The 25,273-nt window shown below is 36.5% G+C and overlaps 2 protein-coding genes, 2 non-coding genes and 1 pseudogene across 7 annotated transcripts; 3 read left to right on the top strand and 2 right to left on the bottom strand.

The window, feature by feature from the left end:
* Positions 1 to 2,647: 2,647 nt before the first annotated feature.
* On the bottom strand, positions 2,648 to 7,994 carry LOC149014787 (uncharacterized). Of its 4 annotated transcripts, none has more exons than XM_089157166.1 (6): positions 7,846 to 7,994; positions 6,186 to 6,399; positions 4,642 to 4,868; positions 4,395 to 4,550; positions 3,672 to 3,999; positions 2,648 to 3,225 (listed from the first exon to the last, which is right to left on the bottom strand). In XM_089157166.1, exons 1-6 carry the CDS (start codon positions 7,855 to 7,857, stop codon positions 2,984 to 2,986), a joined length of 1,179 nt encoding a protein of 392 aa, XP_089013292.1. In that variant the 5' UTR covers positions 7,858 to 7,994; the 3' UTR covers positions 2,648 to 2,983. The 4 variants fall into 4 exon arrangements, with proteins under 4 accessions (XP_089013292.1, XP_089013293.1, XP_089013296.1 ...); XM_089157167.1 differs by having other exon boundaries at positions 2,649 to 3,225; positions 7,881 to 7,994; XM_089157170.1 differs by having other exon boundaries at positions 2,649 to 3,225; positions 6,186 to 6,388; positions 7,881 to 7,994.
* A 1,150-nt stretch (positions 7,995 to 9,144) lies between these two features.
* Positions 9,145 to 9,216, top strand: TRNAD-GUC (transfer RNA aspartic acid (anticodon GUC)). The gene has a single exon. It is a non-coding gene; the product is annotated as a tRNA-Asp (tRNA).
* A 6,505-nt stretch (positions 9,217 to 15,721) lies between these two features.
* On the top strand, positions 15,722 to 15,793 carry TRNAD-GUC (transfer RNA aspartic acid (anticodon GUC)). The gene has a single exon. It is a non-coding gene; the product is annotated as a tRNA-Asp (tRNA).
* A 7-nt stretch (positions 15,794 to 15,800) lies between these two features.
* On the top strand, positions 15,801 to 17,745 carry LOC149014784 (pentatricopeptide repeat-containing protein At3g29230 pseudogene; annotated as a pseudogene).
* A 779-nt stretch (positions 17,746 to 18,524) lies between these two features.
* LOC149014783 (geranylgeranyl pyrophosphate synthase, chloroplastic-like) lies at positions 18,525 to 20,570 on the bottom strand. Its single transcript, XM_089156136.1, has one exon. The coding sequence runs from the start codon at positions 19,969 to 19,971 to the stop codon at positions 18,841 to 18,843; it is 1,131 nt and encodes a 376-aa protein (XP_089012262.1). The 5' UTR covers positions 19,972 to 20,570; the 3' UTR covers positions 18,525 to 18,840.
* Positions 20,571 to 25,273: the final 4,703 nt, after the last annotated feature.

Raw genomic sequence — 25,273 nt, 5'->3', positions numbered from 1 at the left:
TGTCAGCAACGTCTTATCGAATCTTTGCCACTCTTTGTCAAAGATTCTTGAAGAAGTTTCCTTTTGGTAATATTATAGAAAAAGTAACTACTTTTATGATCACACGTGCATTCACATGCACAGAAGAAGAAGAAAGGTTATTATATTCTTTTCTAATTCGTCCTTATTTATATTACTTTGAAATTTGAATATCATAAATAAAGTTTGTTAATATTTTTTTAACTGTGGAAACCATTCGTCTGAACTTTTTGTTTTTTTTCTTCTTCTTTAACTAATATTAGAACTTAGAAGTAGTTTAAAATATTAAACATTCTACATGGTTTTTCTCATTCTTTATCTAAAATCTTTACTTTCTCTCCAAATAATTGGTAAGCAAACCCACTAGGTAATTTGATTTTCATTCTTTTCTTTCCATCTCTATATAAACTTAACAAACAAATAAACAAGAAATAGATTAACCCATGAAGTAATGGACTTCTTTTCCTTTAGTAACATACAACTAGCTAGTGTCTATACTTTCTACTAAGCCAAGCAACGAGTCTACTCAAATTAGAAGCTAATCCCTTGTTTTTTCAAGTTCTTTCCCCCATTAAATGGTTAAGCATGGAAGTAGAAAATTGGACAAATGAGGAGAACATGAATATGATGAAATAAGAATTCATACATGACAAGTCAACGAAGCAAATGGCATCAACTTACAATATTGAATTTTGGAGCATTCACATTTCCATTGTCTAATAAGGTGGCTCTTGGTTAGGAACGTCCTCATATCCTTTTGGAATAGGCGATGGTGGTCAAGTAAGAAAAACATAAACAATTTTTAACTTGTTTTCCTTGACTTTGTTACTTGAGTCATTGTTGAACTTTGATTCTTTTTTGTATCAATTATCATTTTCAATTGTGAGAATTTTTTATTATTTTGAATTGTTTGACATCTATTATAAGATTTATTTTTATTTAAAATAATAGAAAAACTTCCAGAATTCATAATAGGCAAAATGTCTATTATGTATATGGTGAGAATTTCATTCTCTTCATTTACGCACAAGTTTATTAAAATTTTATAGTTAATATGAAGGTAAAATAGTCAATATATATATTGACTTTATATATATATATATATAAATCGTCTCTCCCAGCCAAGCCGAAATCGCAATCTTTTGCTTACCTTGGTGCTCTTCGAATCATAGGTTTCTGTTAGCCTCTTCAAATCCTTATCACCAGAAAACGATGCAAATTTGTCTAGCTTCCACTGGTTTGACTTTTCATGATTTTGGAGTGACGAGTTTGGTTTCTTCTCCACTATATATCTACAATCATCTTTATGACTTTTAAGTCCCAACTACTTTCTTCTTTCCAACTTATTTTTCCACCACTAGTGTTACCAGATGTGAATTGAGGGGAAAAGTTGGATCACTTGAATTTTGAAGATCAAGTGCATGAATTGAATGAATACTAGAACAAACAGCGACTATGAGATACCTGAAAAAAAAAGAAAAAAAAAAGTTTTTTGGATAAAATTCCATATCAAATTTGTCATTGAAATTCTTATGATTTCTATTCAAGATCTGAAGTGTGCATTGGGAACTGGACTAGGGCCTAGAGGGTAAATGTCCTGATCACCTTCAGTTCTATACTAATTAGTAGCCTGCTGGCTTAAGAACAATGTGTTTGGTTTTATGTTATGTAGAGATTCATTAAGTACAATTTGTCAGGGTTTTGGTCAAGACAGCTTGAGTTTTCAGGATTAACAAGACAATTTAATTCCACAAGATCTCTTGAGAAATCACAGTTTTTATGCAGGTCCCGGACTGAATAAGTAGGCAACTGGTCTGGCAGATACCTTTCAAACACAGCATACAGTCAGTCCATGCTCATCCATATTATAGCTTTGGACTGAACAAGCATCAACATGAGACATGTTTAAAATAGGAGATGCACAAGAGAAACCATGTTTGCATTATGAGCAGCTATCTTCAATTCCATGGATGAATCTCACAAGCACAATCACTGCTCATGTTTTCAGTCTAGATAAGACGTGCAAACACACTATTGAGACAATGGACAGAGTTCTGTCCATGTGTGCTTCAGAACATGACCTTTTGAGCATGGCAGCAAATAAACCAAGTCACGGATTTCACTCACCTGGAACCTTCTTAAGACATATTTGTCCACCCTGATTGTTAAGAATGAATACCATCTCCATGAGCATCATCAGCACCAGAACTTCCTCTCAAGTTTATAGAATTAATCATCTATACTCGTTGCTCATACATCATTCTTGATGAGCCTAATAAACCAGAGTTGTACTCCCCTAAGTTTATCTCCCTCTAACCTACCACATTGTGCTAATCTAACTTTTCAAATCTACCAGTAATTTCCGACAAACTAACAGCTACATCAAGTACATGTTCAACAAGAATTGCCAAGTAAATGACAACTCCAGCAAGTCAATGTATTTCAATCCTTGCCCCTTCTGGTATGATAACTCCAGTTATTTTCATTGTTTTATATTCTCACACACAAAAATGCAAGTATTTGGTAAAATTCTCAGAAAGTTACATATTTCTTTAAGGGTGAGTTATACAGACCGTTTACAGGCAGAAAATAAAAACAGAGGAGCAATACGTGTACAAAATGGAAATATATCTAACACTCTGTCTGGTTGCTCAGGAAATAAAGAGTAGAGAGGTGAAAATTTTCAGAATCAAAAGAAAATTTTATAATGCTTGCCTCATGTCATGTCACTAACTTAAAATCATCCCAAATCTGGTTAATAAATTTTTCTTTGAATCCAAATCCTATGGTTTCAGAAAATAAAATCAGAATTACATTTGAAAAGGCTTCTACAAAGCAGAGTCCTGGGGGCAATTTTCCTATGCAGCCTGACCTCAGTAATTTTTATCAAGAGGCTGTCTCAATACGGCTGCAACTGTAATATAACATAACATATATAAATATACACACAATCACACAGACTAAGCTAGAAAGGCATGAAGCAGCAAAGCTTCTTCCTAAGCTTTGTCATCAAACCTTCAGCCTTTCCCTTTCCACCTGAATTTGCTGGAAGACCAGTTGATGATGCCACTTCATTTCTTAATTTTTTATGGGGGTCTTGACCTACGACTTGTTTTTTAATCTTCCTCTCAATGACAAGCTGGGGGCCTTGAACTGCCACATGTTCTTGCACCTTGCTCTTTGGAACATGCTGTTGGACAGCTGAACCTGAAAAGAATAGGGCTATAGATGAGGTTTTCACTGGCAACTGCAGAGAAATTTAATGAAAATTGGCCAAGCAATTCAGCAAAGGTGCATATCCTGAGTACCAGATGATATAAATGCTAGTTACAAGAACAAAATGCAAGTGTGATGATGGATCCTAAACTTTGCAAAGGAGCACATTCTGAGTATGAATGAAATCTTTCCCAAGATGGGATATGTCATCTCTCTATCTCCATATTCAGTATTAGCTCTCTAAGCAAAGGGCCCAGCATAATGGGTCCTACCACTTCCGGCGGTATTGATGTTTTAATAGTCAATAATTGCGACTGAAGACCTAAGGTACCTTAAGTTTGAAAAAATAATATGAATTTATCTAACAAAATTGAAAAACTTCAACAGGAATATAGATATTTGAAACAACTTAGAAAACAACTGATCAGCAAACATACCAGATGTTGGCTTAAGAAGCATCTGTTTGGGTCTGTGAGATGTAGAGACACAGAGTGTAGAATCAGTGTGGGTCTTCTGTGTATTTTCAGCCTCTATTTCACTCAACAAGGCCTGGGAATCAAAATATTCTTCTGATGACATGGTCAAGCAACTTGATTCCGAACTGGAAGGAGATTCAGGATTAACAAGATCGTCCAATGCTAAGAAGTCTCCTCTTGCAAAATCATAGTTTTCATGCAGGTCCTGAATTGGATTATTAGGCCTTTGGTCTCGTAGTTGCCTTTCGAACACAGAAAGCAGTCCATTCTCATTGATACCATAGTTCATCTGCACAAGCATAAACACGCTGATGGTTTAAAGTAAGAGATGAAAGCACAACTAATCCAATTCTCATCTTTTGCGATGAATCAACATGTGAAATTCTGCATGTTCAAGAGAAACAAATTCCAAAAATAAGCAGCTATCTCTATAGATCAATACAAAGACAATCATTGCACATGTTTTCTTTCAAGACAACATCTGGACATGCTAGTGAGACACTGGACTAAGAATCAAAATTTTGACCATGAACCTAGCTGGGATTTGTTTTGAAGAAACAGTACATCATTGATTCAGGACAGAAGGCCTATCAAGAAATATATGAAGAACTTTATCATATAGTGCAGCAGAAGATGTCCTTTCCAACAAGCCAGCAAACAAACTAAGTAATGGAGATCACTTACTTGGGACCTATTCGAACCATAGTTATTCCCCCTGGTTGCTGATAATGGACGAATATAACCTCCATTAGCATCATGTGCACGAGTATGGCTCTGGTGATCTTCATGGTTTGGACTTTGGACGTTATTAAGGAAAACTCTGCACAATGAACTGGAATTCTGCAAATTGAGCAAGCAATCAGCATCTGCATAGAAGGTTGAAGTTGTCTAGAACTTAACTCAGACAAGCAATTATTGGCCCATAAAATACCTGTGCCTCATTCAATTCAGAGAGTCCCTTCCTGTATAACTTGTATTCATACATCATCCAACCAGTTTTAGTTCCATAAGGAGCTCTGCCATTGTAAAACTCCAGAATAGTTCTGCAACATGTAGTAGTAGCATTTTTTGGTATTCTACGTTGCTCCCCTGCAGCTTTCCAGTATCCAGTATCTGTAGCTTCCATATTCACAGAATTGGAGAAGAACCAAAAATAATCTGCAACATGATTTTTGTAAGCTAAGTTACTGTGTAATTAAGCTTGCTCTGGCATCTAGTTGGCAGTGTTCAATAGAATGCAAATTGGAAAACCATATGCTTATCTGCAATATTTTTGTTAAGAAAAAAGGGGCCTTCAAACCATATGATAAAAAAAATTTAATTGATAAACTGATAAGAAGTTTTCCTGTGAACTAAAACATTATCCACAATCATCTTCACATTTTCTAAGATGAATTAGACTATCTAGGTCCAGTCGTGGCATTTGGAAGTGCTACAACTTTCTTTTAAACCAGGAAACTTCTTCATGTTTCAGTCACTTCTATGGGGGTCTCTAGCTGTGACAATTCTGTATATAATTACCATTGAGTGTGTTGAGTAATTGTCTTCTTTGTTCCTCAAGATAACTGAACCATGAGAATATGTTTGAGCATAACGGAATATTAATCCCTGGTTTTGTTTTTTGCAAGTATGCAAGATGGCTCCATGGTCGGTTAGGATTCTTGAACTTGCACCTAAGGCAGCAAGTATCAATCCATTGGTGATCATGTGACTTGTGCCTAACAAGTTTTGCAGGATATGTTCCTACTCTAGCAATGAATCGAAAGCCTCAGAGAATGTATTCATCAAGGACATTTCAAAGATATCTCTAGAGTTATGATTTTTACTTTGCATCTCTCTTGTTAAATCCTATGTAAAGTGCTTCTCACATCATGGACATTTAGGGCATTGCCAAAAGATCTAAATTAACATACAGTGGCATACACTGGCTTAGGACCTTTCCAGTTGTACATTTATTTTGGGTAGAACAGTTGGTTTTATCTTGCCTCCTCATAATCAGTGACAAACCAAACTATATTTGGAAGTAGTGCCTTGGGCATTATTTCCACGTTCTACAACAATGCAAGATGTCTGGCAACATTGGAATTTTTTGATAGAATGCAGTTGGTTGGAACTAGCAAACTGGTGAAGCAAGCAGATGCTATCTAGATTACAGGGTGAAACAGAGTTTGATCAACTTAATTGAGAGAAAGTGAAGATAAGACAAGACAGCGTTTTGAAAGTGAGATGCTGAAAATTAACAGTCCTTTTAACTGAATCTACATCAAGGAAAGTTCCTAGTGACAAAATGTTGATATATAAGTCATTTACTTTCTCAACCCCTAAAATAGGGCCTTGAACACTGTATATTAAGCCAAACTGATATATGATGGCGAAAGGTGCTATCTGACAGTAATAATTCTGAACAATTGAAGCAAAAAACCATTATAGATGACCCATTTCTGAAGTCAGACCAGGGATCCACATCACACTTACCAGGCAAATCCCAGGGCAAATAAATGTAAGGGTTCACATCCGAAAGCACATTGTCTGGAAGAGGAGCCCCACAGTCCATTTTTACCAAATGTTCCACAAGATCTTCATCAGTGGTATGGAATTCAATTTTAGCAAGCAAAGGGACAGTTACTGAAGGACGCATGGTTACTCCCAGTTCGAAAAGATAGATTAAGGCCCAGAACCTGTGTTTATGCTGTACAAAGCAGGAGGTTTAGTCACGCCACAAGTTGCAGGTGTTCATATCATTGACCAAGAGATGATAATGGATAACATGCAGGGGGTGAAAAAGAAAAGAACATAAGGCTTTAGCAGAAAAGCATGATGAAATCAATAAAGAACAAACCTAACCACAATTTTACAAGCATGATCAGATGGCTAAAATTGAATTTAAATCTCTATGGTTATGTTTCGAATTCCCAATTGAAAAATGGCTCCAAACTAGTGAGAATTCTAAGTGAGCATAGATAGCAGGGTAGTCAAAACAAGAACTTTTGAGTGTAACAACCATTTACATAACAAACAAAAAGTCTTTTGCCTAGCAAAACAACAACAAAAATGGGTTTGGCGAAACAAACTATGTCCAGAATCCACAGGGTCATTGATCATGCTTCCCAAGAAATTCCTGAAACATCAGTTAATACAAATAATTGGGCGCCATATTTTTCTATTATGACATGAGCACTGAAGCCTTGACTCACTAATGCCAACCAAGCTTCTGCCCTTCCAATGTTCAACTTGAACCATATCACTCATATTCACCCATACGCTATTGTCTTCAATACACAATACTGGAACCATCTCAATCAACTTTCGCTCATCTTGTTACAAATTGGTGTTGCCCCTTGATTCCTATGATTCAATTCATTTCTGGTTGGATCCAATCTAATTAACCATCATCCACCATAGCATCCGAATATGAGATTTTTTCATGGGTTAATGATTGGCCAGACTCTGAACCCAAAAAACATGGTTTGTGCATTCATTTTGCGCTTCATATACTCTGTTTGAGTTCCAGCTACTTCTATAATGAGATGGTTTAAAACATCTCTTATCCAAGTATTCATCCCCATCTCATGATTCTAATACACCACAACCATATACAATTATAAAGAGAATTAAGAATTCTTATTATGTTATAACAATTAAGATACCGATAAGCCACTGAGAATAGGGATCGTTTCAATAAGCCCCGAAGAGCTCCAAAAGTTTGAGAACCATAGGAAGAAAATCCATCCATTGATCACTTGAATTGTCATGGAAAGAGTGAGCCAATTAGCCAAACTAAAAAGAATGGATATAGACATCCTACAGAGACTACAGATTAAGTATAACAGAAACTCAAAATCCAAAAGGGTTTAAAACATGAATTCAATATTTTTCTCAATCAAAACTACAGATTTGCTCCAAGAAAAAGAAATTCTGGACGCGAGCATCAACTACACTAGATTACGAACCTGGTTTCAAGCATCATAGAGGAAAACCGAAAACCCACAATTCATTTCAAGCATCGTAGAAGAAAACCAAAATTCAGAATTCATTTCAAGCATGGTAGAAGAAATCCAAAATCCACAATTCAATTACAGACTCCAATTGATAGAAGAAAAGAATTTCAGAAGATTGAAATATGGAATATACAAACAAGATAGATCATAGATGATTCTCAAGACGACTCGCCTGAATGCAACGCAACGACCAGAGAGACTTCTCCTACTCGTCTCTTGGCTTCACTTCAGGACACTCAGCTTTCTTCACTCACTCTTCATGGCTGCTCCTATCACTACGTTTCGAATGCTGACTTCATTCTTCATATAAGACAGCTTGACTTGAGAGTTTAATAAAGTCTTCATAATTATGATTTTAACCCTTTAATCCCTGATTAGCCACGTGGCGTCTAATAACTGATCCTTCGCACTCTCGGTGGGCCCCTTATTCTTCTTATTGGTGATCGTTGGTTCCTGGTTGTTTCTCATCTCGGTAGAGTTGACGCGTCAAAGTCTTGATCCACAAGAAAAAGGCAAAACAATTCTTGCGTCTTAGATCCTTCTAGATTCTGCTTCCCTACCATTGTCACGTAATGTAAAAATTTCGTTTTTCCGAAAATCAAACCAAATCAAATGTGATATAAATTCATTTGGAAAGATAGAAATGGATCGTTTTTGGCAAAGAAAAGGTTAATTCAAGAAGGAGCGAGGAACAGGGCAAAAAATGGAAGGGCATGTTATTGGTTGGAATGACGGAATTCGGATGGATCTCGTGTTTAGTAAAGTGTAGATTAATTGCTTAACCATTCTTAATTTAGTTCCTAAACCTAGGGAACAACAGTGGTCGCAATGCAAGCTTTGTGTTTGTCATTTATTGTTAGGAACTTTTCTACATTTCCTTCCATGCTAGTTGATATGGTTACATGTTCTACTTTTACATCAAAATGATTCATGTTCTTGACTCGTACTATAAAACATTAGTCTTTGCTTCAATTGAGTCACCACCCTTAGTCCAAATCTTCTCCAAGCCATTTATGCGTCCATTGTGTCAAACACTAATGGACACCATATGAACGAATTTAATTGCAACCATCAAATTTGATTTTAAGGGTGGGTTCAAAATTCGTAACTAACAATTGGATGCAGAAAGGGACTACATGGAGAAGATGTGGATGGTTGAGGTTCTCCCCAACCCACATTCAAAAGGTAAACCTACCTTTTGTATTGATAAAGAGAACCCCTCAAAAGTACAGTGATGGGAAATGAAATAGCATTATACACTATCCTCCAAGGATAAATAAATTGAACTCCCACACGCATATAACACGGCTTGATTAATCTCTATTTATGTTTGTAAGAGGAAGGGGAAAAAAAGCAAACAGATCTCTCACACGGATGGGTTAGGTACTGAGTTTGAATTGAATAACATTTCGACTATTCAAAATTCTTTCAAGCAAGTCGTTGTAGTATAGTGGTAAGTATTCCCGCCTGTCACGCGGGTGACCCGGGTTCGATCCCCGGCAACGGCGGAAACTTTTGCTGACGTTCAGTCTGGCTACATTTCTCGTTTTTTTTAATATTCTTTCGGAGTTCCTCTCTGAAATATGGATCAGATGATAAGTGGGTTGACTTAACTGAAGCAACGCCACGCCCGCAATCCACATGATCAAAATCGCCACTGAGCAGAACTCTTATACGGTATTTGTAACCTTGTCGATTTCGCTGTTCTTCCTTCTACCTCTCGAGGGGACAACAGGTCCCGCCACCTCACCCGCCGTCCCCTCCCCTCTCTTGCGGCGGCCCCGATGTGGGTGTCGCGGGGTGCGGTTGGCCCGCGGCATTTTGGGGTTTACGACTTGGGCGGCCTGGTACATTTGCCCTGTTTTTGGGGCCCTGGGGGGTTTCATCATTGAGCCAAACATATTGAATTTGATTTGTTTCTAATTTAGAGTATTTGTAAGCCTTCCTTAATTGTCCATAACAAAGCATACAGTATACTACTTGTTTCCAAGCTCCTTGCCTTAGAATAGATGATTTTCTCATCATCCATAAGTCTCATGCTCCAACCTGCTAGATTCAGGGATTCAATACATACCCTTGTACACAAAAAAGTAAGATAGTGAGTAACATATGTAGCGCAGGAGTTATACATATTTGTAGTTTTTTGTAATTGGTTATTTTTGGAATGATCACAAGGTGTTAGGTCCATAATCCACCTGTTGATACTAGTTAACACATTAAAAGGATTGGGTTTCAATTTGCCAATTTATTAAATTATTTCTTTTTCTTTATAAAGTAACAAGTGATTAAAATTACTGAGAAAAACCATTGGCTTTTGTGTTTGTCAAGTTGAAATTCAACTAACCAACTATTGTAGAATTGCAATAAGTTTTCATGGACTAGGTGTTCTATTCGTAGTCCAAGGGGTCCCACCGTTTAGATTTTCATAGTCCATTCACAAGTGATGAAAATATGCTAGAGAGATTTTGTTTTATATCCTCACAATTCACAAAGATCGTGTATCAATGTCCATTGAGATAATGCAAATTTAACTGGTAGCCCGGCATTCAAAAGACACCAAAAGAAAGATTTGAGTTTGGGATATAACGGTAGTTTTCAGAACATTTTCCACCATTGTGAAAACGAGGAGTATTGTAGGGTGCTTCATTTTCAAGAGAGCCCTAGCCGCCAACTTATCAGAGAAATCATCATTATTTGAGATACGTGAGGTCCATACATCATTTGTGAGTGTGAGATTAAAATAAGATAAAGAAAATTTTAAGATGTTGAAGTTTGAGAAAGGCTCCCAGTTCACTGATGAGTATTCGACCATTTGGGTAACAGTGTTAACACGTGACTAAATGTTAGAGAGGAGGTACTTGTTTTACATATATACTTTGTCCTTCACAGAGCCAAGGGTCATGCCAGAACGAAGAGTGAGATCCATTTCTAATCTGCTAGTGAAACTCATTCCTGCATCATTGAGACGGATCTTGTTTGGGTAGTGTGTTTGACGTGGTGGTGCCTATGATGACCACTATTGGATGGACGCTACGTGAATGCTATTAAATTTTAGTAGCTTAAAATATGGTTCGGTTCGTTTATAGAAAAAATGGTTTCCATCATTTAAGTTAATTATATGCTCACATGATGTTTATAGTGGTTGAGATTTAATGAAATCTTCACGGCATGCATCCAACGGTAGGTAGCGTGGATACCACCACATCAAATTATTGCATCGGGGCATCTTTTCACCCAAAAAAGTTAATTAAAATGAGGTCATCCCATCTATATAATCCTTGTTATTGTAGAGGAGGAACCCCCCGCTACAAATCCATGTTTCCTTTATTTGGACACAAGGTTTGAACCCAGTCTCATCACGTTAGAAACGGACCATAGGTGTTTTTGAATCCTAATTCAGTAAGAAGGCTCTGCTTCACAATATCATGCCGGATGGAGGGAAAAAGCTGCGACAGATCCTTTAATTCCATCGTTTTAAAGTGATTTTGAGAATACTAGTTAGACAACCAATTCTTAAATTGTTTTTTTGCGATTGGTTTCCGCCTCCTTTGTGTAATGGCATCAGAATGGCCTCATGCCTATTGATCATTGGAATCTAAATCTCTAGCCTGAATCTTTTCGTACTAACTAAAAGATGTAACCCTCGACCCTGGAATTATCAAAGGGCTTTTTTTTTTTGGGGGGGGGCAAGATGAACCACTTCATTCATAATTAAAGTAAAATACATTCACATAACAAAAGGAATCTAATAACGACTTAGTAGCATGAAGACACAGGTTTAGTCCGTTGGGAGCTCAACTACTCATACATGCAGTTGGACTCAATTACTAAGGGATGATCATATTGCAGTAAACTGACTTAGAATGTTTGGGTCCCATCTATTGAAAAGCTATAAAAAGGGGGATGAGGATACACGAAGAGGAGGTTAACCCGCTGAATAGGAACTAAAACTATTCAAGAGTTGATTCTTATTCCACCACTTTATTGTCTTTCATCATTTTATCAAAGGTGATGTCCTATATTCAGCATCGTCTTGTGGGGTTTATCCTTCTCCAACCTCTGCAAATTTGAGTTTCAAGATTCTGATAATGCTTTTTTTCTTGAGAGAAATCAGCCATTAGCTAGATTGGTAAGATTTGCAAGACTTTAACCATTTTTATTCGACCTTAAAGTGCCGTTTATGCTATTCGGAGAGGGATTATCTATTAAAAACTAAAATGGATGCTCACATTTTCTTAGGACTAACATTTCTCTTACTCATTCATAGGGCATTTAATAAAGTATCATCATTCTTGGCAATCCTTCCCTACTTACTTCTATTTATTGTTAATTGCATCATCATTAGTAAATTCAATTTAATAATGCTAGACATATAATAACATTTAACAACTAAATAATATTAATAGTTTTTTTTTCAAAAGAACCAGTATCTCTTTCACTTTGCTTCATCACTGTATTATTCCTTACTTTATTAATTCTTAATTTGTTTTATTAATTATATAAAGGTTACCCAACCTTTTACATCGTTTGTTAAACCCACCCATAATTTTTACTTTTATTTAAATTCTCGTTTGTTCTCTCCAATCAATTCTTAACTAATCTAACTCTTTGGGATTTATAAAAATCAACTAGGATCGATCCTATTTAGCATCCTAATAATAAATTTCCCACAATTTCTGTCATTCCCTCATATAATAACCATAAGGAATATTAAATCCAATGGTTAACCAATTTAAACTAATATTTCAATATTAATTTAAATCCACCCATAAATTATTTTTTTTTTTTGGAAGTTTTGATTAAATACAGGGACGAAAACAAGACCCCCCAAAAAGTACAAAAAGAATTTCTTACCATTAGCATCATCCCGAACAAAGGCGAAAGAGCTAACCCTAAGTAGCATCCGCTAGATGGATTTCTTGGGAGGTCTTAAGGAAACCTAGGGAATCCGCACAAACGTTACTCTCCAACGTGATGAACCAAATTACATATCACCAAACCACCCCTTAACTCCCTAATCTCCATGATCAAATCAACAACCCTCCATGATGTAGAAAAATGTCCCTGAATAGATTGGATGGCCACCATGGAATCGGATCGAATTTCTATCATCGTCAAACCCATTTCACGACAGCCCCATGCCACGCTTGATCGCATATAATTCCAATCGAGTAATACTTTCCCATTACTGCCACCTCCAAAGCAAATGACCTTACCATGACGATACGCTTAGCAATGAATCTGATTTCCACTAGAACCATCACACCTTATAGCCCCCCCATTACAGCTGGGCCATCTATGATAAACTTCATTTGGAAGTTGAAAAGTCACCCCAATGTACCATCGAGCAAAAAACTTCAAATAACCTTCTTGAGTGTCGGTAAGTTTGAGTGGAGCCTCCTCTAAAATTGCCATCATGATCTCTTATTACTCCTCCAAATTGGGCAAAATTGTTCTTATTGTAGAAGGAAGCATCCGTATTACATTTGAACCAACCCTCTCGTGGTCTACATCAACTTTCTTTTTTATCATTCGAAGATTGTAATCCCATATTTTCAATAATACATAGTTAATTGATGACCACCTTCTTTTTTTATATTAATTTTTCTTTAAGAATTTTATAACTTTATATTAATTTTCAATGATTAATCTAACTAAATCTAATTTCTCAACCAAAACTAAAAATACCAATAAACACTAAAAAAACCATCTACATTTATTAAAGTCTTCTTTTGAAGTTAACTTAATACCACAATAATTCCAATACAACTTCACTCCAAAATAATTATCAAATTATAATTTTAGTTTTCAATTTTAAAAAAAAATATGTTAGGAACCATCTAATATGCCCATTGAAATATATAAAATTTTGTATTTGAAGAATTTGAATAATCATTAAATTCATGAAAAATAAATAATTGAATTTTGTACTCATTAACTATTTGGCTCATGATTATCGAAGGGTGTTATTCATGTATTTAGTACTCATAAACTATTTAGTTGCGTTGACCTTATGAATTCATGATTTATCTTAGAAAACTACCGTAATTATGTGGATAGGGTCTTTTATTTATTTTTTATTTTTTTTAGATGAACAAATAACTTTGGGATTTCGCCATTCATTGTAGAAAATAGGTTTTCTTTTTTATTTTCATTACTTTTGAATGAGAAAATCATAATTTCAATTATACCCGCAACAAAGTAATAGAGGTCATTTCATAATGACACCTAATTGAAACTTTAATATCCTCACTTTTGGAGGTAAAGTGTGACTTTCTGAGTGAATGCCATAACTGGGTGTTGTGACTAAAGTATCAATTTCCGGTTTTATATCGGTCAAACCAATCTTAGCCGGGTTCGATTGAGAGAATAAAGGAATGATGATCAACGATGTCCGAAGATGAGCGATGATCCAACGGTTATGATTGAAATAGTGTTATAAGCAGGAAAGCTAGTATAAAAGGGAAAGGAAGATTCGTAAGAAGGTAAGTCTTTGAAATCAACCAAACTCTAGACTCACCACTCTGATTGAACTCCATTAGAACACTTGAGAAGCTCCAGTGAGCTCTGAAGCATCATCTTCTCCATACTAACTAGATCGTCGGAGACAAGAGGCCGATCAAGACGATCGGCTCCGTTTCTTACTAGTATTCTGTTTCTTTCAGAATGAGAGGTTGATTGATCGAAGAGCAAACCAGATCGAATCAAATCTGAGGAGTTCGGTGCGGAAAGCAACGGTTCAAGGCGATCGGCAGAATTAGCACCAACATTGGGCTTTGTTTTTTGAGGGGATGCCAAGCCATGACAGCAATTGTCAGTGTGATTATCTTTGAGCTACACTTTACTTGATGAATTCAAAGAGACGTTGTTCATGATGAGTCCTAAAGGGTGTCAATCGATACGATTTCAGTACGGTATCAATTTTGAATACTGAAAATCAAACCTGTACTGCACCGAATTTACACAGTATAATACAGCTTTGGTATTTTTAAAAACGATTTGTTACTATTTCAGTATTAAATGTGCGAAAAAATGGTTTAAACACCATATCCAGTGCAGTACAATTTTGATATGAACAAACCCATGCCACTTTTGTTATTAGTTCATTAAGATTCTAATGAAATTGCGATTAAAGAATTGATAGAATATTAATAGAGACAAAGCAAGTAAATCTAATTAACAAAGACAAAACAAATAAATCTAAAAAGATGAGTGAACAATGAAATACAAAACTGAAACAAGGAATTAGGGATAGGGTAAAGATAAATTGTTTTAATTGTAAAATTACATTTATATTCCTTAATTTAGTACAGCACCAATTCGGTACGGTTTTGGTACATATCAATAGTATGAGTGCCTAAAACTAGTACCATACCTACTGAATTTCAAAATTCGATTTCCGTACATACTATACCAAATTTTGAACGGTGACGGTACAGTTTGATACGGTTAAACGGTTTCGATACGCAATTGAAGTCCTTTGTAAAGTCCTTCAAAAAGTGATTAGCTCATTTCAATCCGTGTTTTTTCAGGACAACACATATCAGATTATATTTACATTGCTCACGAACTCTATAACTACATCGGAAAATGCAATTAAAATTTGTAGCTCTGAAACTTCACATGCAAAGAAATTATGACAAAGTGGATTGGGAATTTCTGAAGAAATGGAGATCTGAACTCCTTTCCTATGCTGGGAAAGAGGTCTTTATGAAATCAATGATATAAAAAAGAATAATTCCGCTACATCTTACTTCAAACCTCTTTAGTCTTTCCATCATCATGTCACAAATTATTAATGAAGCTCCAGTGAAAGGAAACAAAAAAATTCATTGGTTGAGTTGGGATCACTTATGCCAATCAAAGGAAGAAGGACGCTTGGGCTTTTGGTGTTCATCTTTTCAAAACCAAGCACTTCTCTGCAAAGTTGCTCACAAGCTTTGGTTAATGAAAGTACCTAGTGGGAAAAGAAGGCTTCGTTAGATCGAAAAGAATGAGGACATCATCAACCATGTCGTTGTAGTATAGTGGTAAGTATTCCCGCCTGTCACGCGGGTGACCCGGGTTCGATCCCCGGCAACGGCGTAAGTTTTTGTTGACGTTCACTTTCACGTTCATTCTGCCTGTGAGTTGAGTTCTCAGTTCTGAACCTTCAGCATGAACAATTGAAAGCTCTCATATTTTTCATATGTTTTCTTTTTTTCTGAAAGATGGATTATAGATCCGCCACACAATGCCTGCTTCTGCTTCAAAAGGTAAGCGGCTTGACTGAACTGAAGCAACTCCATGCCCACATGATCAAAATCGCCGTTGATCATAACTCTTATGCGGTTAGTAAGTTCGTCGAGTTCGCTGCTCTTTCTTCTACCTCTCGAAGCTATGGCTATGCAAGAGAGCTTTTCAACCGAATCAAAGAACCCAATCTTTTCCTCTATAACACTATGATCAGAGGATCCTTGATTAACAACCTAGCTGAGGAAGCCATTCTCCTCTACTCTCGAATGCGTGGTGAGAACGTCCTCCCTAACAACTTCACGTATCCCTTTGTATTGCGTGCCTGCGAGGACCAATTGGAGCTCACACGTGGTAAGGAGGTCCACAGCTGCATTATAAGAACTGGGTTCGGATCGGATCCTTATGTCCTTACAACCCTCTTGAACATGTACTCTGTCTGTGAAGACACCACGAAAACCGCTGCCAAGGTATTCGACGAAATGCCTGTGAAGGATGTAGTGTCTTGGAACAGCATGATCGCAGGGTATATCAGACATGGAGATTTGGTGTCAGCCACGACGTATTTTGATCATGCCCCTGAAAAGAGCCTTGTTTCCTGGAATTCAATGATTTCCGGTTATGCAAATTTGGGGAGGATAAGAGAAGCTGAGAGGCTGTTTATGGAAATGTCCATAAAGGATGCTGCTTCATGGAACTCATTGATCTCGGGTTACATCAAGGTTGGTGACTTGGCCTCTGCTGAGGCAATCTTTGAGCAGATTACTGACAAAGACGTGGTTTCCTGGACAGCCATGATCGATGGCTACTTGAAATATGGCCATTATGATCGTTCATTGAAACTGTTCCGCCAGATGCAGCTAGTGAATATTAGGCCTACTGAGGTAACCCTTCTCAGCGTGCTCATAGATTGTGCTAATTTGGGTGCGTTAGAAACAGGAAGTTGGATTCATGGTTATATAAATAAAAATGGATTTGAGATTGATAACAATCTTGGTACTGCACTCATAGACATGTACGCTAAGTGCGGCGACATGGAGAGGGCTTTGGATGTCTTCGTCAACATGGGAAGAGAGAAAGATGTGATAATTTGGACAGCAATGATAGTTGGACTAGCCATGAATGGTCGCTGCAGGGAGGCTCTTGAATTATTTTCACGTATGGTAACTGAGGGATTGAACCCAGATGAAGTTACATTTCTTGGAGTTCTATGCGCATGTTCTCACTCAGGACTCGTTAGGGAAGGTACTCACTATTTTGAGTCCATGAGTAAGGATTACTCCCTTGTGCCTAGGATTGAGCACTATGGTTGTATGGTCGATCTCTTTGGACGAGCTGGTTTAGTGGAGAAGGCTGAGGAATTTATTAAAACCATGCCTATTGAGCCTGATTCGGTCATTTGGGGGTCCCTCTTCAGTGCCTGTCAGGTTCATAAGAAGGTTGATATAGGCGAACGAGCACTGGAAAATCTATTAAAGATGGATCCTGCGAACAAAGGCAATTATGTTACTCTTTCAAACATCTATGCTTGCACTGGTAGGTGGGATGATGTTGCAGAGGTGAGGAAGAAATTGAAGGAAATGGGGATCAAAAGAACACCTGGTTGCAGCTCTATCGAAGTTAACCACCAATTTCATGAGTTTGTTTCTGGTGACACGTCACACTCAAGATCAACAGAAATCTATGAATTGCTGGATTTGTTGGCTCAAAGAATGAAGGAACAGTACTGAAGAAAAGGTTAAGATGCCCAACATTTCTGAGAACCATTGAACCAAACACAATTTTTCTGAAGGAAAGAAACTTTGATTACCCCAAAGTAGAGAGTCCATGTCGCATTTAGGAAGTTGTAACAGTCTGCAGTGAGGAACTTTGCGACAGAATACTGTATGAGCCAGACAACCTTCCATCAGATTGCCATCCCCTCCCATTGCTGAAACTTTATTCCTGGAAGGTGAAGAAATGTCCTCTAGGTGACTCTTCCAACATTTGTCCAGCAAGCAATAAATTTGGCCTGCCAGGGATCTCAACTTTGTTCTGGCTGATGAACACTGGCTTCCATATTCAAATGCACCTCTTTAAAGGACATCCTGCAGAAACATTGGATATGATGTCAAGAGTACTCAGACTTTCCTGAGTTGATTACTCAGTCAGGTAGATAAACCTCTGAAGGATATATTTGAAGTGCATGGTATATAAATAAGCCAAAGAAGTATTCAATCAGACTGTTTTTAATCCCATTATTGGAAATTTGGTTTCCCTCTGGAAAGGTGGATAAATCCAGGTTGGTCATGGTGCTGGTAAGTGGATTAATTGGCGTTGCTGACTTCAAATCTGGCCGGTGAATACCGACCTCCGGACTGAACCTGACAACCTGTCATGGGATAACATCTCCTCCAGATGCCACCGAATATCAATTACCAACTTCACATTGAACTCTGCCAATGGATACTTCGATTGTCGTCCTACTTTGATTCGTTACCAGCAATTTAAAGTTGGAGTTTGCTATCTGCAATTGGAAGTCATACCAAAGGATTTACGTATTACTCTTTTGTTCGTTTCGAAAGAGTAAAGAAGAGCTCCACAATGATGCAAAAATTCAGCTGAAGTTGTTTGCCAAGAATTTCAGATGATGATGTTGAAAGGAAAACATAAGAAAGGGATAGATATCTTGTATGTATCTAAGAATCTGCCAAAATATTGAATTGAAAGATGGATGTTGTATCTGCAAAGCATTGAAATCAAACCACAAGTTTCTAAGACCCATAAAGGAGAATAATATCGTGGAAGGTTGAAATAATGGATTTCTATTGAATAATTATACTTGAGTTGACACAACCTGCTTACTAACCCTTTTACTCTTCCCCTCCCCCCGACTAACATAAATTTTCTTCAGAAGTAAACTAGTTCTGTCTATAAGCTATATAGTTGGCAAGAGCAATCAATGGCGCAGCTTTTTCTTGATCAAATCCAGAGAGGAGTTCCTTAGCTTCCTTCTTCAGGTTTTCTGCAAATTCTCGTGATTTCTCTAAACCCATAAGCTTTGGATAAGTGACCTTGTCTGCAACCAAATCTTTGCCGGCTGTCTTCCCCAAATCTTTAGAAGATTTGGTGACATCAAGGATATCATCTACCACCTGAAACAGCAACCCAATAGACCTTGCAAATTTCCTCAGCTTCTCAACTTGTTCATCAGATCCACCACCAAGAATTGCTCCAAGAACAACCGATCCTTCCAGCAAAGAAGCAGTCTTGTGGATGTGGATGAATTCAAGCTGCTCCAATCCAACATCAGAAACTCCTGCTGAACCAATATCAACCACCTGCCCTGCAACCAAGCCACCAATCCCAATCACCTTAGCCAATTCACCGATGGCACGAACGATCCTCGCCGGCGAAACACCGACAGTTGCAGTGGTTATGTGCTCGAAAGCGAAAGCCAGCAGAGCATCGCCGGAAATGACAGCCACATGTTCGCCGAAAACCTTGTGATTGGTGGGCTTCCCACGACGGAGATCATCGTTGTCCATACAGGGGAGATCGTCGTGAATCAAAGACATGGTATGGATCATCTCTACCGCACAAGCTGCCGGCATGGCTGTCTTCTCATCGCCTCCGACGAGTTCACAGGCAGCGATACAGAGGATAGGACGCACACGCTTGCCGCCGGCGAGTAGAGAATAGCGCATGGCTTCGTGGATCTTGAGCGGGTCTTTGAGGGAAACCGAGTCATCGAGGGCTTGATTCACGGAAGCTCCCTTCTGAAGCATGTAAGCTTTGAAATTGAAGCCCGAATCCATTTCCATCTCTGGGCTTTCTCCTCCTTTGAGCTTTTTCTCCTGCTCCTTGGTGACATGAACTGCAGAGATGGAAGCAGAACTAGAAGTGATAACTCTTCTCCGGTTTGGAGAGAAAAGAGACATGGGCAACCTCGGCAAGGGATTAAATATAGCGCAAGCAAGGGATTTGGATCTGCTTTCACGATCAAACATCAAGCAACCTTGAACCCATGAACCCAAATTCACAGAATTCATCCTTCCCTGTCGAATTAGCTCTTTCTTAACCCAGAAGAACAAGGAGAAGATGAAACAGCACAACCAGACTCTAAACTGAGAAGACCGATGCAATAAAGTGAGACACAGAGAGAGAAAGATGGAATGGCCAATGAAGGGTTAAAAATCCGAGTTGGGTTATCTATTAAATCCTCCTCTGGAAGAAATTCAGTATCTGAACCCTCAAATCTTGACTTCTCTGCTAGAATGGGAACCTTTATCGAGATCTACCGTGAATGTGTGTAAACTTTACTCTTCCAGTGGATTTTCTAAGAAAGCTAGGATGACACGAGTCTGTTAAAACATGAAACATACCAAACACTTCCCGTGGTTGGTTGTGGATTTCAGAGTCAGAGAGCAAAGGAAGATCAGACCCAATAACCAATTCCTGGAAATCAAAAAGACGCCTTTATACCTGTGGTTGGGTGCTTGTTCGGAATATGCAATTTTCTGCTCTAAAGATTTCAGGGCGGGCTCCACAAACATAACTGTGGTGACCACTGACGACTCCTTCCTCAGAGTTTAAAATTTCCACTTATGAATTTTGTTTTCTTCTTGCTTCTGTGTTCTTTCTTCTGATAATATGGATGGAATCGTGGAAGAATTGCCAATTGAAAAACAAAATCATGGAAGAATGCATCTCCACGTGACCCGGAGGAACCAAGTTTGTGTTTGGTTAGGGGAGAAAGCGACGGATGGAAATAAGTGGAAAATAAATTGTAATTTACCTTTAAACAAAATGAAATGGACGAAAATATTATATCCATTTCTTAATCGGAAAACAAAATAAAATAATATTATTTATAAAGTTTCCCGGGTCAACTTTCCTTTCCAAGAAAAAACTGATGACTAGGCATTGTCAACCTTTTAGGTGAGACTTTCATTTACAAAATAATAATACGTACAAGTTAGGTGAATTTCAATAAAATATTAAAAACGATATGAAGAACCTTTAAAATGATAATAATAATAATAACAAAATCTAATAATTAATGCATCTAATATGTATGGTATTTGGCTCTTTTTCTAAGGAAATCTTCTATTAAATGAATAATAAGATTCACTCACATAATATATTAATTCATATTTTTAAGTGGAAAGGTTGTGGATTTAAATCCTTGCGGATAGTCTATTTAATATTCCTATAAATGTGGTACTAGTACTTTTTTAATATTGAAAATGAAATACCATCTGCAAGAATCGAACCCACAACCACTCCATAAGAAGATACACAAGTAAAACATACTAAAAAAAACAAATATTTATGATAATTTTTCAAAATGGTTCGAATTGAAAGAATATAAAGTTTACCATTCCTTTGAAAACCTCTCCACATCACTTTCCATCTTACAAAAATATTACTGTTTTGTTTGTTTGTCCGTTTGTTTAGGTTATCAATTTATTGAAGACAATCCATTCTTAGATTTTTGTGTTTAAACTTTGCAGAGTGGGTGCCCGACTCCCCCATTGGTTTCTTTTATTTGATGAAACACATACCAGAAAACAAAAGCAAAACATTTCACGTGGGGTTAAAGACATTGAAACATATGGGCTTAAATTGAAACGTGAAACCAACTAACACTAATCAATTAATGACCAATAAAAACAAACAAAAAGAACGAGTCATTTTGATAATGTTTTCACACCCTAAATATAAAAGTGAAAACAAATTTAAAGTGGACTCTTATGTACACATGTGAAAAACAACTTCTGCCTATAAGAAAAATATTATAATAAAAATCTTTCACCAATTTATATTTCACTTAATGGTAACCAAACGATTTTTCATTTTAACCCAAAATGAGTTTTCTTTTCTGATTTTTAAAAATAAATAAAATTCATGTCAAAGAGAGCGGAAGATGTGGATGATACTTTTCATCTATATATACTTTGTGCTTTCTAATTAAATACATGAAGCGCCTGTAGCTCACAGCTTACAATCAAAGAAATGATTAGGCCTAGGCCTTGGAATTGTGGGTTCGAATCCCACCAGGTGCAATCAATTTTAAAATTTAATTTTTCGACTCTACAAACATTGTTGTAAATACAACACTCATTATCTAAGTAAAGAATTGTAAATAAACCTTCCTATGACAAAATCATAATGCACCAAACACCCTGAAATAAAATTCTTATAGACGTCAAAAAACTCTTGATTCAATTTATAAGCTTGATTTAGGATACTTCAAAATTGAAATTATTAATTATTAATAACCATTACAAATACATAGAAAGGGACTATTTTGTTTTCTTGTCCCTATTAAGTTACTATTTTAAGTTTTTTTTTTTTTGCCAAACACATAAAAAAAGATTCATACAAATAAACAAGTCTAGGGAAATCCTCTAAGCAGGAACAAAGTGCAAAGGATCAAGTCCTTTAGACATGTCCAAACTTTGGGCCCCTCTAGCTAACAAATCGACAGAAACATTGTCTGTTCTCGAAAGATGTAATACTACACAAGTGTCAAATCTCAACAAAAAGTTCTAAATGAACTTAACTAAGTTTGAACAATTCGAATCCAAAACACTAGAATCACCATGTAAACTGGAGACCACGGCTTGACAATAAGAATAATGCTTTATATTCTTTATCCCTATAGTAAAAGCAACTTGAAGGATGACATACATCGCTTCTAGCTCCGTTTGCGATACAGATAGAGCCCAACCAGCTTTCATACGAGTAGCTATAAAAAACCCAGAGAATGTCTTGATAATCCCTCCACGACCACTACAAGAAGTTGTTGAATCCCATGAATCATTTGAGAATACATGAAAAAAATTGATATCAACAACATCTGTTGTTCGTGGATACACAACATTAAACAATACACTTGATGAAGCAATCAACATATGAGGAACCAACACTCCAATTGTGGTCGATGTAGAAGCAGCCTCAAAAAGAGACCACTAATATCCTGCAGCAAACCATATAGGGACCAAAGAAAAGTATTTATGACAGGTTCACGTCTTTCAAATAAATAAATATTCCTGGCCTTCCAAACACCAAGCTAAATATTCAAATCTCACAATAATTTTACAAGACTATAGGTGAACATAAAATACATATTTCTAGAATTTAATTGGATAAATAGAATTAGACCTTTGTTTCCCTATTAGAAAATGAGATTAATGATGGGTTTTGGGCTTGGTGTTATGTTGGTCACAGATCTCAAAAGTCAATTTGTTCAGGTTGCCTATTAAAATATGTGAATGTAGGTCAACCTTCAATGCCAAGATTAAGAATTTGGTCACACTTGATAGTTTCTCTTATTTACACCCATATTTAGTTTCAACAGAAAAAGGGGAAAAATCATATTTAGTGAGTATTAATTTGACTAGCGGGTTTCCTTATTCTGACAACAAAGATTTATATTGATGTATTTCATGTAGAGTCACGAAGATCTATATTGTTGAGTCAAGATTAAGAAATTTGGTCGCACGAAAAAAATACTTGTACAGCGGCAAAAAAACAATTTGGTTTCAATGGTGCATCTGAAGTGGTGGTACCTACAATATGGTATGAATCACCTTAAATTTTCATGTCAAAATCATTTAGTAGCTTTCGTAATTGGGTCGTACAATGAGTGAGTTCATGACAGCAATGGATTAGTTAATTGATTGGATCCCTGAAAGCAATGGATTCCCTCCATAAGTTTCACGAGAGTCGTTCTTGAATTCAATGCATCACCATATAATAAAATAATACTATTTTGGGGCCAGACACTCGTCAGCTCAAAATAATTCAAAAGAAAAAACAAAATAATGATTCTGTATCAATTGATTCAAGTTATAAGCTTGATTTAAAGGTATTTTAATTTCAAAATTAATAATTTGTTAATTGTTAATATCCATTATTATTTTGTTTTTCTGTTAAGTTACTTCTTCAAGTCTCAATCATGCATCATCTTTATTGTCATATTTACAATATATATCCTAACATTCGATAAATAAGTGAATATTGTGTTCTTTTGATAAAGCAATGATGTTAACAAAATAAACTGTGACTTGACATTTGAGAATAGAATTCAATCTCACATGTTTATCAAGTATCGTAACTCTACTGTCTTAGAAAATGTGAACAGCATCAAAACAATAACCTTTACGGGTGATTCAAGTTCTAATGTCAAAATAGGCAGTAAACATTGATTTTGCCTTGTCTCTTGCAGGAGAACAAGGGCAAAGACAGCTGGTATAGGGCTTATATGATGCGGTGCTGATGGGTTTAAATATTTCATGGAGGAATCTGGTTAATGAGTGTTCAGTTTTCATTTACCATAAAGACATTATAAACTTTTAAGAGACCACAATTATGCACCCAAACCTTGTTTTCAGATATAAATTTTGATTGGGTTTAGAGACCATAACACATATAAATTAGTTTCTTCTTGTGACTTAGTATACTATATGATTGGAGGAGTCTGTTATATGTCTTGTTTGGAATCAAGTTTATGAAAGACTATTATGAATGGCCTTCCATTCATAGCAAGAAAATTTACATACTTTTCTTTTTCATTTCAAGTTAAAAATTCAGTTGCTCAGAGGTAATGCCAAACATATTTTTTAACTTTAACCAAAAAAAAAAAAAACATATTTTTTAACCAAAAAAATATATATATTTCACTTAATGGTAATCAAACGATTTTTCATTTTAACCCAAAACGAGTTTTTTATTCTGATTTTTAAAAATAAATAATAAATTAAAAATAATAAAATTCACGTCAAAGAAAGTGTAAGATGTCGATGATACTTTTCATGAATATATATTTTATGCTTTTCAATTAAATATACACAAAGCGCCTGTAGCTCACAGCTCAAAATCAATGATATGATAAGGCTTCGGCCTTGGAATTGTGGGTTCGAATCCCACCAGGTGCAATTAATTTTTTTAAACCTTTTCAAAGATTAATTTGCCTTGGTTTTTCCTTTTTTTTTTTAATATTTAATTTTTATTTTATTAAATCTCTTAGTGCCTTGAAGGTTAAAAGCTTAAAACGACGACTCTACAAAGTATAAACATTATTGTGAGTATAACCGAGGAAAGAAATCTCGCTGGGATTTGCCACCTAGCGAACCAAGTGAACCGGCGATATCTCGTCGAGATTTTGCCGGCACCGTAGCAGCAGCCTATAAACAAATATCGTTGCTATTTCTTTCTCTTTCTTTCTTTCTTTCTTCTTCTTCTTCTCCTTCTCCTTCAATGTCGCCGATGCCACTACCTCTCATCTATTTCTTTCTTCTTCTTCTTCTCCTTCAACGATCCGGCGATGTCGCCGCTGCTACTGCC

Source organism: Hakea prostrata, chromosome 5 (assembly GCF_041222555.1).
Source record: "Hakea prostrata isolate BN-2017 chromosome 5, UWA_Hpros_2, whole genome shotgun sequence".
Lineage (NCBI taxonomy): Eukaryota > Viridiplantae > Streptophyta > Magnoliopsida > Proteales > Proteaceae > Hakea > Hakea prostrata.
This window is presented reverse-complemented; position numbering and strand designations above follow the sequence as displayed.